At 45.4% G+C, this 16,810-nt stretch overlaps 1 protein-coding gene across 1 annotated transcript in view; it reads left to right on the top strand.

The window, feature by feature from the left end:
- The window catches only part of LOC141173725 (solute carrier family 13 member 1-like), an 86,417-nt gene that overhangs the window by 58,013 nt on the left and 11,594 nt on the right, over nucleotides 1-16,810 (top strand). Inside the window, exon 14 of the mRNA XM_073658109.1 lies at nucleotides 499-660. Within this exon, the coding sequence (XP_073514210.1) occupies nucleotides 499-660 (162 nt within the window). The remainder of the gene's footprint in view (nucleotides 1-498; nucleotides 661-16,810) is intronic.

The following is a 16,810-nucleotide window of genomic DNA, read 5'->3' as shown; positions in this document are numbered from 1 at the left end:
ACCATCCGCACATTGAACCGCATAATATCTGCATGTGTGCGTGTAGTCATGCGGATGTTATGCGGTCCAATGCAAGTCAATGGTGGCTAAAACGCAGCGATTCCGTAAAATTAATGGACGTGCTGCAGATTTTTTCGCCATGATAATCTGCAGCGGAAATTTCCGCAGCATGTGCACAGCACATGCGGGTTATCATTGGGAAACATGGCAGAGAACTTAACATGCGTTTTTAATGTGTTTTCGCGGCGGAAATGCAACCGCGGAAACGCATTAAATCCGCATCATGGGCACACAGCCTAACAAAAAATGATCCTGCACCTTCACTTTTCTCCAGGAAGCAATATTTCTAAAATGATAAAGAACTGTCCAATCACACGCTTAGTATTTATCGACACAGTCCCCATTATAACACGTTGTAATAATGGGTATGGAATGCCATAGAAACGTTCATGTATTGCTATCTGTTGTACCGATTCTAATGGCCATTTCCTTTTGTAGGTGTCCGGTCTGTCCGTGTGGGTTGGGCACAAGATGGAGCCATTGAGCAGCTTGCCAGTCTGGGTGATTGTACTGATTGTTTGCCTGTTGGTGACTTCTGTCACAGAGGTGGCAAGTAACCCAGCCACCATCACTATATTTCAGCCAATCCTATCTTCACTGGTAAGAATAGTACAGTAGGAATCATTTGTATCTTTAAAGACAATCTGTCAGTAAGATTAACCCTCCTAAGCTAGCTATATGGTCATGCAGGTTATAGGAAGCTGAATAAAATGATACCTGCGATTCGATGTCTTATTCCAGAGAAGTTCACGTTATTCTTGTAATGTAAATGAGCTTTTAACCTCTTTACCCACCAAGGCTGTTTGCACGTTAATGACCAGGCCAATTTTTGCAATTCTGACCACTGTCAATTTGAGGTAATAACTCTGGAACGCTTCAATAGATCCCACTGATTCTGAGATTGTTTTTTTTTTAGACATATTGTAGTTCATGATAGTGGTAAAATTTCTTCGATATGACTTGCGTTTATTTGTGAAGTTTGGCGATGATTTTGAAAATTTTGCAAATTTTCAACATTTTTAATTTTCATGCCTTTAAATCGGAGAGATATGTCACACACAATAGTTAATAAATAACATTTCCCACATGTCTACTTTACAAAAGGCATAATTTTCTAACCAAATTTTTTTTTTGTTATGAAGTTAAAAGTTGACCAGCGATTTCTAATTTTTACAACAAAATTTACAAAACCATTTTTTTAGGGACCACATTATATTTGAAGTGACTTTGAGTAGCCTTAATGACAGAAAATACCCAAAAGTGATGCCATTCTAAAAACTGCACCCCTCAAGGTGCTCAAAACCACCTTCAAGAAGTTTATTAACCCTTCAGGTGCTCCACAGGAATTTTTGGAAAGTGGAAGAAACCAATGAACATTTAACTTTTTTTTTCACAAAATTTTTACTTTAGACCCAATTTTTTTTATTTTCGCAAGTGTAAAAGGAAAGAAAAGACCCCAAAATGTATTGTGCAATTTCTCCTAAGCACGCTGATACCCCATATGTGGGGGAAAACTATTGTTTGGGTGCACGGCAGGGCTCAGAAAGGAAGGAGTGACATTTTGGAACTCAGACTTTGATGGAATGGTCTGCCGGTGTCATTTCACATTTGGAGAGCCTCTCATGTGCCTAAACAGTAGAAAAACCCCACAAGTGACCCCATTTTGGAAATTAGACCACTCAAGGAATTTATTTAGATGTGTGGAGAGCACCTTGAACTCACAGGTGCTTCACAGAATTTTACAATGTGGATCTGTAAAAATGAAAAATATATATTTTTCCCACAAAAATGTTTTTTAGTCCCAAATTTTTTCATTTTCACAAGGATAGCAATAGAAAATAGACCATAAAATTTGTTGTTCAATTTTTCCTATGTACACCGATACCCCATATGTGGTCGAAAACTGCTTTTGATGCACAGTGCTAAGCTCAGAAGAGAAGAAGCACCATATTGGAGTTCAGATTTTGTTGGACCAGTTAGAGGGTGCCGTGTCACATTGGCCGAGCCCCTGAGGTGCCAGAACAGCAGATCCCCCCCCCCACCCCCATAAGACACCCCATTTTATAAATTACACCTCTCAATAAATTAATATAATGGTGCAGTGAGCATATTGACACCACAAGTGGATCACAGAATGTTATACCATTGGGCAATGAAGAAATAAATAATTACATTTTTACCACCAAAATTTAGTTTTAGCCCCAGATTTTACATTTTTCACATTGGGAAATGGATAAAAATGGCACAAAAATTTGTCCCACAATTTTTGCTTAATGTAGAAATACCCCATATGTGACTGTGCAGTACTGCTTAGCCATATGACGAGACTTGGGAGGCACAGAGCGCTATTTGCCTCTTGGAGCAGATTTTTCTAGAATAGTATGGGAACTTCATATACAGAGCCCCTACATGCTAGAATAGAAGAATCCCCTCTCAAGTGACCCCATATTAGAAATCATACATCTTTGGGGATTTATCTGCAGGTGTAGTGACTATTTTGACTCCATGGGTCTTTTCCAGAAACGAGCAGCAGCAGATGTTGCTGAGTGAAAATTGCAAACTGTCGCTGTAGTGACCAGTAAGTTGCAGTGACCAGTACGTTTTGCCTAGCTTTTGCTTCTGGGGAGACACACCTGTACACTAGGCAGGCTCTCATCTCTACAGAAATGCCAAACATGTGGAAGCTAACTGCAGTTTAGGCACACTGTGGGGCTCAGAAGGGAGGGGGGCATTTTGATTTGGGAGTGCAGAATTTGCTCCATTTCTTTTGAGGGGCAATGAGCTATGGTGCTTTTCCAGAGCCTTTGTGCTACCAGTAATGTCGAAGTCCCTATATTTCCGATAACAGACCTGAGTGGGGACTTGCTTTTTCTTATGGATTGAGTTGAAGCTTTTGTTGGGAACATTTTACATAACATTTTGGATTACATTTATCCTACGCTTTACGCTGAGCACTTATATCGGGTTTTCCATCTAAATCTCTGAGTGATGTGATTCAGATGAGCCCCCCGAGGCATCCATTCACTATAATGAGGCAGCTGAGTTACTCTGGACTTTATTTGGCCTCTGTTCAGCGGTGTCCTTTTTTGTGAAGTGCACAAAACTGTGGACGATAACACTTTTATGCACGCCTAATGAAAAGACGGACGCCGACCGATCATAGGCCAGACGGCGTCCACAGCGCTGATTATAGGGAATGTTCCGCCGGGGCTTCCATCTGAATCACATATTTCAGAGATTTACACGGAAACCCCTCTGCATAGGGCGCAGGATAAATGTGCTCCGAGCCTCACTGCGAACTTTGGGAGACAGAATGAACAAATCAACAGCAGGTGAAGAATTGGTTTTATTTATTTTTTATGCTGTTCCTCGTGCGGTATAATTGATTAAGTGACTTTATTCTTCGGGTCTGTGCGATTACAGCAATACCAGATTTATAGCTGGTTTTATGTTTGGCAGCTGTCACAAAGACGCTTTTTATCAGGGCTGTGGAGTCTGTAAGCCAAACCTCCGACTCCTTGACTCAGACTCCCTCATACATTGCTCATGTTTAAGTGATAAATTTACTGTAGCACAGATTCATCTCCGCTAAAAATCTAGACCCTGGATTAGGAATGCAACAGACATTTATAGGACGTTTCATAACTTTCCCAAATTCTTATGAAAAAATATTCCCCACAAACTGCATTGAACTACTGTACCCAATTTATTATACAGTACAGACCAAAAGATTGGACACACCTTCTCATTTAAAGATTTTTCTGTATTTTCATGACTATGAAAATTGTACATTCACACTGAAGGCATCAACACTATGAATTAACACATGTGGAATTATTATATACTTAACAAAAAAGTGTGAAACAACTGAAAATAGGTCTTATATTCTAGGTTCTTCAAAGTAGCCACCTTTTGCTTTGATGACTGCTTTGCACACTCTTGGCATTCTCTTGATGAGCTTCAAGAGGTAGTCACCGGAAATGGTTTTCACTTCACAGGTGTGCCCTGTCAGGTTTAATAAGTGGGATTTCTTGCCTTATAAATAGGGTTGGGATCACCCGTTGTGTTGTGCAGAAGTCAGTTGGATACACAGCTGATAGTCCTACTGAATAGACTGTTAGCTGCTTTTTTCTTGCCATAATACAAATTCTAAGAAAAGAAAAACGAGTGGCCATCATTACTTTAAGAAATGAAGGTCAGTTAGTCTGAAAAACTGGGCAAACTTTGAAAGTGTCCCCAAGTGCAGTTAAAAAAACCATCAAGCGCTACAAAGAAACTGGCTCACATGAGGACTGCCCCAGGAAAGGAAGACGAAGAGTCACCTCTGCTTCTGAGGATAAGTTTATCCGAATCACCAGCCTAAGAAATCGCAGGTTAACAGCAGCTCAGATTAGAGACTAGGTCAATGCCACACAGAGTTCTAGCAGCAGACACATCTCTACAACAACTATTAAGAGGAGACTTTGTGCAGCAGGCCTTCATGGTAAAATAGCTGCTAGGAAACCACTGCTAAGGACAGGCAACAAGCAGAAGAGACTTGTTTGGGTTAAAGAACACAATGAATGGACATTAGACCAGTGGAAATCTGTGCTTTGGTCTGATGAGTCCAAATTTGAGGTCTTTGGTTCCAACCACCGTGTCTTTGTGCGACGCTGAAAAGGTGAACGGATGGACTCTACATACCTGGTTCCCACCGTGAAGCATGGAGGAGGAGGTGTGATGGTGTGGGGATGCTTTGCTTGTGACACTATTGGGGATTTATTCAAAATTGAAGGCATACTGAATCAGCATGGCTACCACAGCATCTTGCAGCGGCATGCTATTCCATCCAGTTTGCGTTTAGTTGGACCATCATTTATTTTTCAACAGGACAATGACCCCAAACACACCTCTAAGCTGTGTAAGGGCTATTTGACCAAGAAGGAGAGTGATGGGGTGCTACGCCAGACGACCTGGTCTCCACAGTCACCAGACCTGAACCCAATCCAGATGGTTTGGGGTGAGATGGACCGCAGAGTGAAGGCAAAAGGGCCAACAAGTGCTAAACATCTCTGGGAACTCCTTCAAGATTGTTTGAAGACCATTTCCAGCGACTACCTCTTGAACCTCATCAAGAGACTGCCAAGAGTGTGCAAAGCAATCCTCAAAGCAAAAGGTGGCTACTTTGAAGAACCTAGAATATAAGACATATTTTCAGTTGTTTCACCCTTTTTTGTTAAGTATATAATTCCACATGTGTTAATTCATAGTTTTGATGCCTTCAGTGTGAATGTACAATTTTCATAGTCATGAAAATACTGAAATTTCTTTAAATGAGAAGGTGTGTCCAAACTTTTGGTCTGTACTATACATACATACATACAGTACAGACCAAAAGTTTGGACACACCTTCTCATTTAAAGATTTTTCTGTATTTTCATGACTATGAAAATTGTACATTCACACTGAAGGCATCAAAACTATGAATTAACACATGTGGAATTATATACTTAACAAAAAAGTGTGAAACAACTGAAAATATGTCTTATATTCTAGGTTCTTCAAAGTAGCCACCTTTTGCTTTGATGACTGCTTTGCACACTCTTGGCATTCTCTTGATGAGCTTCAAGTGGTAGTCACAGGAAATGGTCGTCCAACAATCTTGAAGGAGTTCCCAGAGATGCTTAGCACTTGTTGGCCCTTTTGCCTTCACTCTGCAGTCCAACTCACCCCAAACCATCTCGATTGGGTTCAGGTCTGGTGACTGTGGAGGCCAGGTCATCTGGCGTAGCACCCCATCACTCTCCTTCTTGGTCAAATAGCCCTTACACAGCCTGGAAGTGTGTTTGGGGTCATTGTCATGTTGAAAAATAAATGATGGTCCAACTAAACGCAAACCGGATGGAATAGCATGCCGCTGCAAGATGCTGTGGTTGCCATGCTGGTTCAGTATGCCTTCAATTTTGAATAAATCCTCAACAGTGTCACCAGCAAAGCACCCCCACACCATCACACCTCCTCCTCCATGCTTCACGGTGGGAACCAGGCATGTAGAGTCCATCCGTTCACCTTTTCTGCGTCGCACAAAGACACGGTGGTTGGAACCAAAGATCTCAAATTTGGACTCATCAGACCAAAGCACAGATTTTCACTGGTCTAATTTTCACTGGTCTAATGTCCATTCCTTGTGTTCTTTAGCCCAACCAAGTCTCTTCTGCTTGTTGCCTGTCCTTAGCAGTGGTTTCCTAGCAGCTATTTTACCACGAAGGCCTGCTGCACAAAGTCTCCTCTTAACAGTTGTTGAAGAGATGTGTCTGCTGCTAGAACTCTGTGTGTCATTTACCTGGTCTCTCATCTGATCTGCTGTTAACCTGCAATTTCTGAAGCTGGTGACTCGGATAATCTTATCCTCAGAAGCAGAGGTGACTCTTGGTCTTCCTTTCCTGGGGCAGTCCTCATGTGAGCCAGTTTCTTTGTAGCTCTTGATGGTTTTTGCAACTGCACTTGGAGACACTTTCAAAGTTTTCCCAATTTTTCGCACTGACTGACCTTCATTTCTTAAAGTAATGATGGTCACTCGTTTTTCTTTACTTGGCTGCTTTTTTCTTGCCATAATACAAATTCTATCAGTCTATTCAGTAGGACTATCAGCTGTGTATCCACCAGACTTCTGCACAACACAACTGATGGTCCCAACCCCATTTATAAGGCAAGAAATCCCACTTATTAAACCTGACAGGGCACACCTGTCAAGTGAAAACCATTTCCGGTGACTACCGCTTGAAGCTCATCAAGAGAATGCCAAGAGTGTGCAAAGCAGTCATCAAAGCAAAAGGTGGCTACTTTGAAGAATTTAGAATATAAGACATATTTTCAGTTGTTTCACACTTTTTTGTTAAGTATATAATTTCACATGTGTTAATTTATAGTTTTCATGCCTTCAGTGTGAATGTACAGTTTTCATAGTCATGAAAATACAGAAAAATCTTTTAAATGAGAAGGTGTGTCCAAACTTTTGGTCTGTACTGTACATACATACATACATACATACACTACCGTTCAAAAGGTTGGGGTCATTTAGAAATTTCATTATTTTTGAAAGAAAAGCACATTTTTTTTCAATGAAGCTAACATTAAATGAATCAGAAATACACTCTATACATTGTTAATGTGGTAAATGACAATTCTAGTTGCAAATGTCTTGTTTTTATTGCATTTTTATCTACATAGGTGTATAGAGGCCCATTTCCAACAACCACTACTCCAGTGTTTAATGGTACATTGTGTTTGCTAACTGTAAGAAGGCTAATGGATGTTTACAAAACCCTAGAAAACCCTTGCACAAGTATGGTAGCCCAGCTGAAAACTGTTTGGCTGATTTGAGAAGCTATAAAATTGACCTTCATTTGAGCTAGTTAAGAATCTGGAGCATTACATTTTTGTTCTATGAAACTCTCAAAATGGCCAGAAAAATAGAACTTTCATGTGAAACTCGACAGTCTATTCTTGTTTTTAGAAATGAAGGCTATTCCATGTGAGACATTGCCAAGAAACTGAAAATTTCCTACAACGGTGTGTACTACTCCCTTCCGAGGAGAGCACAAACGAGCTCTAACCAGAGTAGAAAGAGAAGTGGGAGGTCCCGCTGCACAGCTGAGCAACAAGACCAGTACACTAGAGTCTCTAGTTTGAGAAATCGACGCCTCACAGCTCCTCAACTGGCAGCTTCATTAAATAGTACACGCAAAACGCCAGTGTAAACGTCTACAATGAAGAGGCGACTCCGGGATGCTGGCCTTCAGGGCGAAGTGGTAAAGAAAAAGCCATATCTGAGACTGGCCAATAAAAGGAAAAGATTAATATGGACAAAAGAACTTAGACATTGGACAGAGGAAGATTGGAAAAAAGTTTTCTGGACAGACGAATCAAAGTTTGATTTGTTTGGATCACACAGAAGAACATTTGTGAGACGCAGAGCAACTGAAAAGATGCTGGAAGAGTGCCTGATGCCTTCTGTCAAGCATGATGGAGGTAATGTGATGGTCTGGGGTTGCTTTGGTGCTGGTAAAGTGGGAGATTTGTACAAGCTAAATGGGATTTTGAATAAGGAAGGCTAACACTCCATTTTGCAACCCCATGCCATACCCTGTGGACAGCTCTTGATTGGAGTCAATTTCATCCTACAACAGGACAATGACCCAAAGCACACCTCCAAATTATGCATGAACTATTTAGGGAAGAAGCAGGCAGCTGGTTTTCTATCTGTAATGGAGTGGCCAGCGCAGTCACCAGATCTCAATCCCATTGAGCTGTTGTGGGAGCAGCTTGACCGTATGGTACGCAAAAAGTGCCCATCAAGCCAATTCAACTTGAGAGAGGGGCTTCAGGAAGCATGGGAGGAAATTTCTCAAGATTACCTCAGCAAATTAACAGCTAGAATGCCAAAGGTCTGCAATGCTGGAATTGCTGCAAAGGGGGCATTCTTTGACGAAAGCAAAGTTTGAAGGAGAAAATTATTCTTTCTAATAAAAATCATTATTTCTAACCTTGTCACTGTCTGGACTATATTTTCTAATTATTTTGCAACTCATTTGATAAATAAAAGTATGAGTTTTCCATTGGAAAACACAAAATTGTCTGGGTGACCCCAAACTTTTGAACGGTAGTGTATATGACGCGCCCCCTGGGCCTGTGCTGTGCAGGGGGATACCCGGAGCCGGATCGCTGGTGGGATGCTGGGGGTTGTAGTCTCCGTGTGGCGGTGACCCGGTCCGTGCCCAGGGTGGTCAAACCAGTGGCAGTCTATTGGTGTTATAATAAGTGTCCGACTACGCCACCCGTGGATTGCGGTCAGTGGGGACCGCCGCTGCGCTGCAGACCGCTGAGGCTGGTGTTGTATGGGATAACTCCCCACGGGAGAAGTATTGCCTCAGGGCAGCTAATGTGGATGATGGTGGTAATGGTGTGAGCGTCCCAGTACTAATGGTGCTGGTGCGGCGATGAAACACAGAGACGTGTGGTTGCAGTTTCCAATGCTTTACTCACAGTTCTTTACTGGTCCTAGTCACCTCGGTACCGGCGGTGACTGCCCAAGCCGTGCTGCGTCCACCAGGCAAGGGGCTCGACCAACTCCCAGGCAATTCCAGAGCGTGGCACAGGACTCCCTTCCTTTCCTTTCTCTGGCCGTCCCCACCAGTGACCCACCTTTGTCCAGCTTCCTCGGGCCTTCTGTTGGCGAAACCTCTCTCCGGTTTCCCTGACCCTATGTGGTATGCTTTCCTGGTGGATGTAGTGAGGGGTCGCACCAAGATGTGGTCACAACCTCCGGTTTTGGCTGAGGATTAGTCGCCTCCACCAATTTGGGTTCTGGTACCCTGCTCTGCCAACCCTTCACCCTGTATCTCCAGGGCATATGGGGTTCCTTCTGTCCTCGTGTCTCTGGGCCTTTCTCTGTGTTCCTGTTCCTTGCTTCCTTTCTTACTGTCCTTTCTGTTCATTCTCCTTTCTCTCTCTCTCAGGCTCCAGCCTCCTGACAAGGCCTGCCTGCAGAGCAGAGCCCATGCAGGGCTCTGCTTCCTGTCTTCTCCTCTCACTCTTAGCTTCTTCTCTGCACTGCACTGAACACTGATCTAAGATGGTGCCCACCTTATATACCTCCTTCTAACACCCGAGCCCAGGTGACTAGCAACCAATGGGCTCCTACCTATGCCCAGAGACCCACCGCTATCTGCTCCTACACCACTGGGTTTTCCTCCCCCTCCCCACTCCAGCCAGGAACAGATGCTGTCGTGCCTGCACTTCTGTCTAGTGGGAGCACCGTTGAGCTGTCCCTTGGAAATGGGGTGTGTGTGGTGCATGCAGCTACTGAGTCCTGGTCCACACTCCATCCTTACCCGGGAGTGGAATATCACACCTCTGGTCTGAGGTGCAATACCCCTGTAGCAGCCGAGCCCTCGGGGTGCTACATTCCCCCCTGGTAAATCACAGCACGTCCTCGGGCTGGAAGAGAACAAAACAATTTGAAAACATACAAATTTTTAAAATGCATTCGCATATAAGACATTTAACCAAAAACTCATCCCTTTATGGGAGGTACTCTTTTCTTTCCAGCGTTACTGATATAAACATTATAAAACATAAGACTTTCTTCACACACACATAAAATACCATAAACTCTTTTAGCAGCATATCAAACTTTTCAATATAAAACTTTTTCAAGTAAAACATTCTTGAGCTCTGGCCGCTGTGCAACTTGCGACCAGGTGTTCTTTCTTCTTAGGGGAATGGCTGCTCTCAGTCCCCAGCCAGATTAGGAAAAAGGGATGGCTGTTCTCAGTCCCCAGCCAGATAAGGGATATAGGGAGTAACTTCTACACAGTTCTATATCCGTCCCAACGGGGACCACACTCCACTCAGTAACAGTTTCTATACCCTTACGGGTAACTATATACAGTTCCATTTACCGTTCACTGGTAACGGTGTCCTCCTGATGCTTCCTCCTTGTACTCTTCAGATCCGTCCGGACCCTCAGGGTAGTCCATGTCTGGGCGGTACCGCAGTTATTCCTCTGTTAGACGGTGGACATGGAGGGCATACAGTCCCTTTGCGCCCTTGTGTAGCAGGCCTTGCGACCGGGCCTGGAGAAGGTCGCTGTTGATGATGCCCGGGGTCAGAGGGTGCGACTTTGGGCCTGGGCGCGGGCTGGTGGCGGCAGTGACCAGGGCTGGAGGGCTCGGCAGCAGGGCTTGTTGCGGGGTCTGGAGCAGGTCGGTGTTTGCAGCGCCCGGGATCGGCGGCTCCACCAGGGGGCCCGGGAGCAGGCTGACGCTGGCAGCGTCCGGGACAGGGAGACTCCTCTTACCTGCTCCCGCGACCGCTCCTGCATCACGCGTCTTCTCCTGGCGCTGGTCGGGGCCCGCGACGGCTAGGGCACTGCCGATGCTGGGCAGCTTAGTCTGCTGCCGATGCGCCATCTTGCTCTCCATTCCTGGTGTCCTCCTCCCCCCTGGTGGACCGTGGCCTACCTTGCGTTGATCTTCCTCCATAGGCCGCGGCTCCGCAGTCGATCGTAGGGGTTGAGGACCTTGCGTCGTGCTCCTGTGACGTCAGCGTCGCTCCCTCTCCCTTCCAGGACCTTACGCAGCGTCAGTGCGCGGGGCTGAGCTTCGGATCTCGCGTGCTTTCGGCGTCCACGCCCCTCTTCTTCCCGCGCGGCGTCCCGAAGATGGCGCCCGATGGCGGGAAAACGACTGCGGATGGCGGGAAGACGGCGGGAAACGACCCAAGATGGCGTCCGATGGCGGGAAACGGTCCAAGATGGCGTCTGATGGCAGGAATCGGCTCCGGACGGCGGGAAACTTCGGGAAATGGCTGGAGACTTCTTTTCAAGGTACATGTACGATTTTCTTCAGGCACGCAATACCCTTTTGTGGCGGGTTGGTCTCGATCCTGCCGACTACGCCAAAGTTGACGCGCCCCCTGGGCCTGTGCTGTGCAGGGGGATACCCGGAGCCGGATCGCTGGTGGGATGCTGGGGGTTGTAGTCTCCGTGTGGCGGTGACCCGGTCCGTGCCCAGGGTGGTCAAACCAGTGGCAGTCTATTGGTGTTATAATAAGTGTCCGACTACGCCACCCGTGGATTGCGGTCAGTGGGGACCGCCGCTGCGCTGCAGACCGCTGAGGCTGGTGTTGTATGGGATAACTCCCCACGGGAGTAGTATTGCCTCAGGGCAGCTAATGTGGATGATGGTGGTAATGGTGTGAGCGTCCCAGTACTAATGGTGCTGGTGCGGCGATGAAACACAGAGACGTGTGGTTGCAGTTTCCAATGCTTTACTCACAGTTCTTTACTGGTCCTAGTCACCTCGGTACCGGCGGTGACTGCCCAAGCCGTGCTGCGTCCACCAGGCAAGGGGCTCGACCAACTCCCAGGCAATTCCAGAGCGTGGCACAGGACTCCCTTCCTTTCCTTTCTCTGGCCGTCCCCACCAGTGACCCACCTTTGTCCAGCTTCCTCGGGCCTTCTGTTGGCGAAACCTCTCTCCGGTTTCCCTGACCCTATGTGGTATGCTTTCCTGGTGGATGTAGTGAGGGGTCGCACCAAGATGTGGTCACAACCTCCGGTTTTGGCTGAGGATTAGTCGCCTCCACCAATTTGGGTTCTGGTACCCTGCTCTGCCAACCCTTCACCCTGTATCTCCAGGGCATATGGGGTTCCTTCTGTCCTCGTGTCTCTGGGCCTTTCTCTGTGTTCCTGTTCCTTGCTTCCTTTCTTACTGTCCTTTCTGTTCATTCTCCTTTCTCTCTCTCTCAGGCTCCAGCCTCCTGACAAGGCCTGCCTGCAGAGCAGAGCCCATGCAGGGGCTCTGCTTCCTGTCTTATCCTCTCACTCTTAGCTTCTTCTCTGCACTGCACTGAACACTGATCTAAGATGGTGCCCACCTTATATACCTCCTTCTAACACCCGAGCCCAGGTGACTAGCAACCAATGGGCTTCTACCTATGCCCAGAGACCCACCCCTATCTGCTCCTACACCACTGGGTTTTCCTCCCCCTCCCCACTCCAGCCAGGAACAGATGCTGTCGTGCCTGCACTTCTGTCTAGTGGGAGCACCGTTGAGCTGTCCCTTGGAAATGGGGTGTGTGTGGTGTATGCAGCTACTGAGTCCTGGTCCACACTCCATCCTTACCCGGGAGTGGAATACCACACCTCTGGTCTGAGGTGCAATACCCCTGTAGCAGCCGAGCCCTCGGGGTGCTACATATATATTTACAATTTTTTTTTTTTTTTTACTTTTACACTTTGTCCCACTATGGAGCTTTCACTAATTGCAGGCTGATCCCTTGTATAGTCTAGGGATGCAGGAGAATTCCTATACTATGCAATCTGTCAGTTCTGCACTGACACACAAAGTTCCCAGATCATGCACTGCGCATGATCTGGCAACTTTCCTAGCTCTGGTGACCCGGATGTCGTCATGGCAACAATCTGCATCTCCAATCCAAAGTCAGAGGGGCTTTCTTCCCTCTGCATGCATGCTAAATGCTGCGATGACAGTATTTAGGGGTTACAGTGCCTGAAACGGTGCGGTCACCGCTCCTGACACTGAGTGCATGGTGTCAGCTGTTAGAATTAGCTGACACTCGGCGGTGACCGCGCGTGCACAGCTTCTGTGCTCCCAAAATCGCCCAGACGTATTCATACTTCCCTAGTCAATAAGTACCAGGCCACAGGTAGGGATACATCTCATGTCAGAAACGGGTTAAGATATATAGACCAGACATAGATCTCCCTGAGAATCTGCCTCCATAGTATATTTTAAATGAAAGGGGGCATTACTAGTGTGAGACATGTAATGACTGATGGCCTGCTCTCATAATCAAGGCTGTGGAGTCGGTAAGCCAAACCTCTGACTCCCTCATACATGGATCATACTTAAGTGATAAATTTACTGTAGCACAGATTCATCTCAGCTAAAAGTCTAGACCCTGGATCAGGAATAGGACAGACATTTATAGGACATTTCTTAACTTTCTCAAATTCTTATGAAAAAATCTTCCTCACAAACTGCATTGAACTACTGTACCCAATTTATTATATATTTTAGGAGTTGGAGTCGGTCCATTTTATACCGACTCCGGTTCCGACTCCACCACAATGGACACAGACTCCGACTCCATGACTCGGACTCCACAGCCCTGCTCATAATCACACTCCGCTTTGCAGGGAAAAGACACAGTACAGCAGAAGTGAACTTTGTTTCATTACAAATATATTTGCAGCAGCTACAGAGTCCTGTCATAGTTCTGACAGCTTCCATATCACAGGCAGCCAGTGTGTCTGTGTGTGTGGGGGGTCAGTGCAGTGCTCTGTGAGAAGACAACTGCGGATGTATTTGTAATGACACAAAGTTCATTTCTGCTGTACTGTGCTGGTTCTAATTCTGATCTCGCTGCAGAGCTGAGTGTGATTATGAGAGCGAAGTGTCAATCATTACACATCACACTGGTAAATCCCCCTTCATGTAAAATAAGCTTTGGAGGTAGATTCTCAGGGAGATTTATGTCCGGCCCATAGATCTTAATAGCTCATTCACATATAAGAAAAACATGTATTTTTCTGCAGTAAGACAGCGGATTTCTTCAAATTTCTATGACCTGCATGCCCATATAAATGGCTTACGAGGGTTGATCCTACTGACAGATATCCTTTAAAGAGAATAGCTGGTTCAGAGTAGACTGTTTTGGGTAATGGAGGGTCTGCCATTTAGGACCCTTACTTTGTACCCAGAATTGACAGTAGTCACATCCAAGCATTTCACTTTGATTTAAACAGGAACAGTGTAATGCATCATTTTTCCTCTGGTATCACTTCAGGGTAGCTTAAAGGGAACCTGTTATGTCTGATAATGCTATTAATATGCAGATATAGGGTTGATCGGTTAATGGCATTATGAAAGTACCAGCCCACTGTACTTTTGCACCCTGGAGAAAATGACCTTTATTCCTCTTGGGAGCCGCCAGCTTTCAGTCATGCAGGTGTGCCTGGAGTAATTACAGTCACAACTGACAGCACTTAAAGTGGCGGCTGTAAGCATGCTCCATCGATGACTGACAGCCGATGCACTGCTGAGCTGGCTATCCGTCAATGCCTTGGCATACTTAAAGCTGCCGCACTTAGTGCTGTGAGTGTTGACTATAAGTGAAAGCCGGGTGGCTCTCAGGAGGAATAAAGTTTATTTTTCTCCAGGGTATTTACACTTTCAGTACAGCGGGCAGGCACCTTCATACAGGGTTATCTGCAGGTTAAGGCTGTGTGCCCACGATGCGTTTTTTGGTGCGTTTTTGCAGCGCGTAAACGCTCCAGAAACGCATTGCATACCTTATCTCATGACTTCCTATGACATTCTGCAAGTTCTATGCACATAGTCAGGATTTTTTCTGCGCAGATTTTACTTGCAGAAAAAATACGGACATGACCAATTCTTGTGTGTTTCTGCATGCGTATTTGCCTATACAGTGCAGTGGAAAAGTGCATGGCAAATACGCAGGGAAAAACGCGTCAAAAAAGCATGGAAAAACCGCATGCGTTTTTCTGCCAAGGAGATGCAGAAATGCTCAGGAAAATTTCTGCTTCATTTCTGCATCGTGGGCACTAAGCCTAATAATGTTATCGGACCCGAGAGGTTCCCTTTCTTACCCTGGATGCCGCACTTTCAGTACTGCAGCCAGGCATCTCCAGAACGCTATTAACTTACAGATTAACACTCTATATGAAGGTTAATAGCTTATCAGACTTGACAAGTTCCCTGTGAAGACCCAGGGTTTTCCGTGGGCATAATACTACTCAGACTACACAGGTTGAGGGTAAATCAGTGTGGCAATACTTTATTGAACCACCAAACTAACAATAAACATATAGAAATACCCACGATGGTACAACATTACACAGTCCTCACCCTTCCGCTGGCCCGCTGGGAATAGAACATCTGCAACTTTGGGACTTCCAGTGCCAACTACCTCAACCAGTTGCCCCTCTCGCTTTTGGCGGGCCCCCACAGAGAGGAGATAGCACACTTAGGAAGCTGACAGTCCATCCAGGTACAAGGCCATATACCCGAGGGTCTCTCCCTGGCCTCTCCCAAGAGTTTCCATGGGGCCACATGACCGGCTGGTCCCAATCTGGCTTCTCCAAATGTCTCCATGGGTTCTAGGCGACCGGAGGGTCCCACCTGGCAACCCCAAACAACATATCCTTGGGACCAGGTGACCTCATTGTCCCAACCTGGTTTCCCTAAATGTATCCATGGGTTCTCTGATGGTCAGTGGAGCAGATCTGTATCCTTTCTAACAGGGCCGTGTACCCTTAGGCTGGAATCCTGTAGAATCCAAATCTGTGTCTCTCTGGGTGAAGCCATGCTACCCATCTGCTGTCTTGAAGTGTCTTTCTGATTCTCCTTGCTTCCCCTTGCAGCAGGATAGAAAACCCTTTTTATATTTACAGGTGCATCTCACAAAATTAGAATATCATCAAAAAGTTAATTTATTTCAGTTCTTCAATACAAAAAGTGAAACTCATATACTGTACAACCCCTGGCAAAAATTATGGAGTCACCTGGCTCGGAGGATGTTCATTCAGTTGTTTAATGTTGTTGAAAAAAAGCAGATCACAGACATGGCACAAAACTAAAGTAATTTCAAATGGCAACTTTAGGGCTTTAAGAAACACTAAAAGAAATCAAGATTAAAAATGTGGTGTTCAGTAAGGGTAATTGTTTTCAGACCAAGCAGAGGGAAAAAATTATGGAATCACTCAATTCTGAGGAAAAAATTATGGAATCATGAAAAACAAACAAACAAAAGAACACTCCAATACATCACTAGTATTTTGTTGCACCACCTCTGGCTTTAAGAACAGCTTGCAGTCTCTGAGGCATGGACTTAATGAGTGACAAACAGTACTCTTCATCAATCTGGCTCCAACTTTCTCTGATTGCTGTTGCCAGATCAGCTTTGCAGGTTGGAGCCTTGTCATGGACCATTTTCTTCAACTTCCACCAAAGATTTTCAATTGGATTGAGATTCGGACTATTTGCGGGCCATGACATTGACCTTATTATGTGTCTTCATTCAAGGAATGTTTTCACAGTTTTTTCTCTATGGCAGGATGCATTATCATCTTGAAAAATGATGTCATCATTCCCAAACATCCTTTCAATTGATGGGATAAGAAAACTGTCCAAAATATCAATGTAAACTCGGACATTTATTG

Source organism: Phyllobates terribilis, unplaced genomic scaffold, assembly GCF_046119375.1.
Source record: "Phyllobates terribilis strain yellow unplaced genomic scaffold, ASM4611937v1 Scaffold_13__5_contigs__length_258822181, whole genome shotgun sequence".
NCBI lineage: Eukaryota > Metazoa > Chordata > Amphibia > Anura > Dendrobatidae > Phyllobates > Phyllobates terribilis.
The sequence above is the reverse complement of the archived record's forward strand: the minus strand, read 5'-3'. Positions and strand labels throughout refer to the sequence as shown.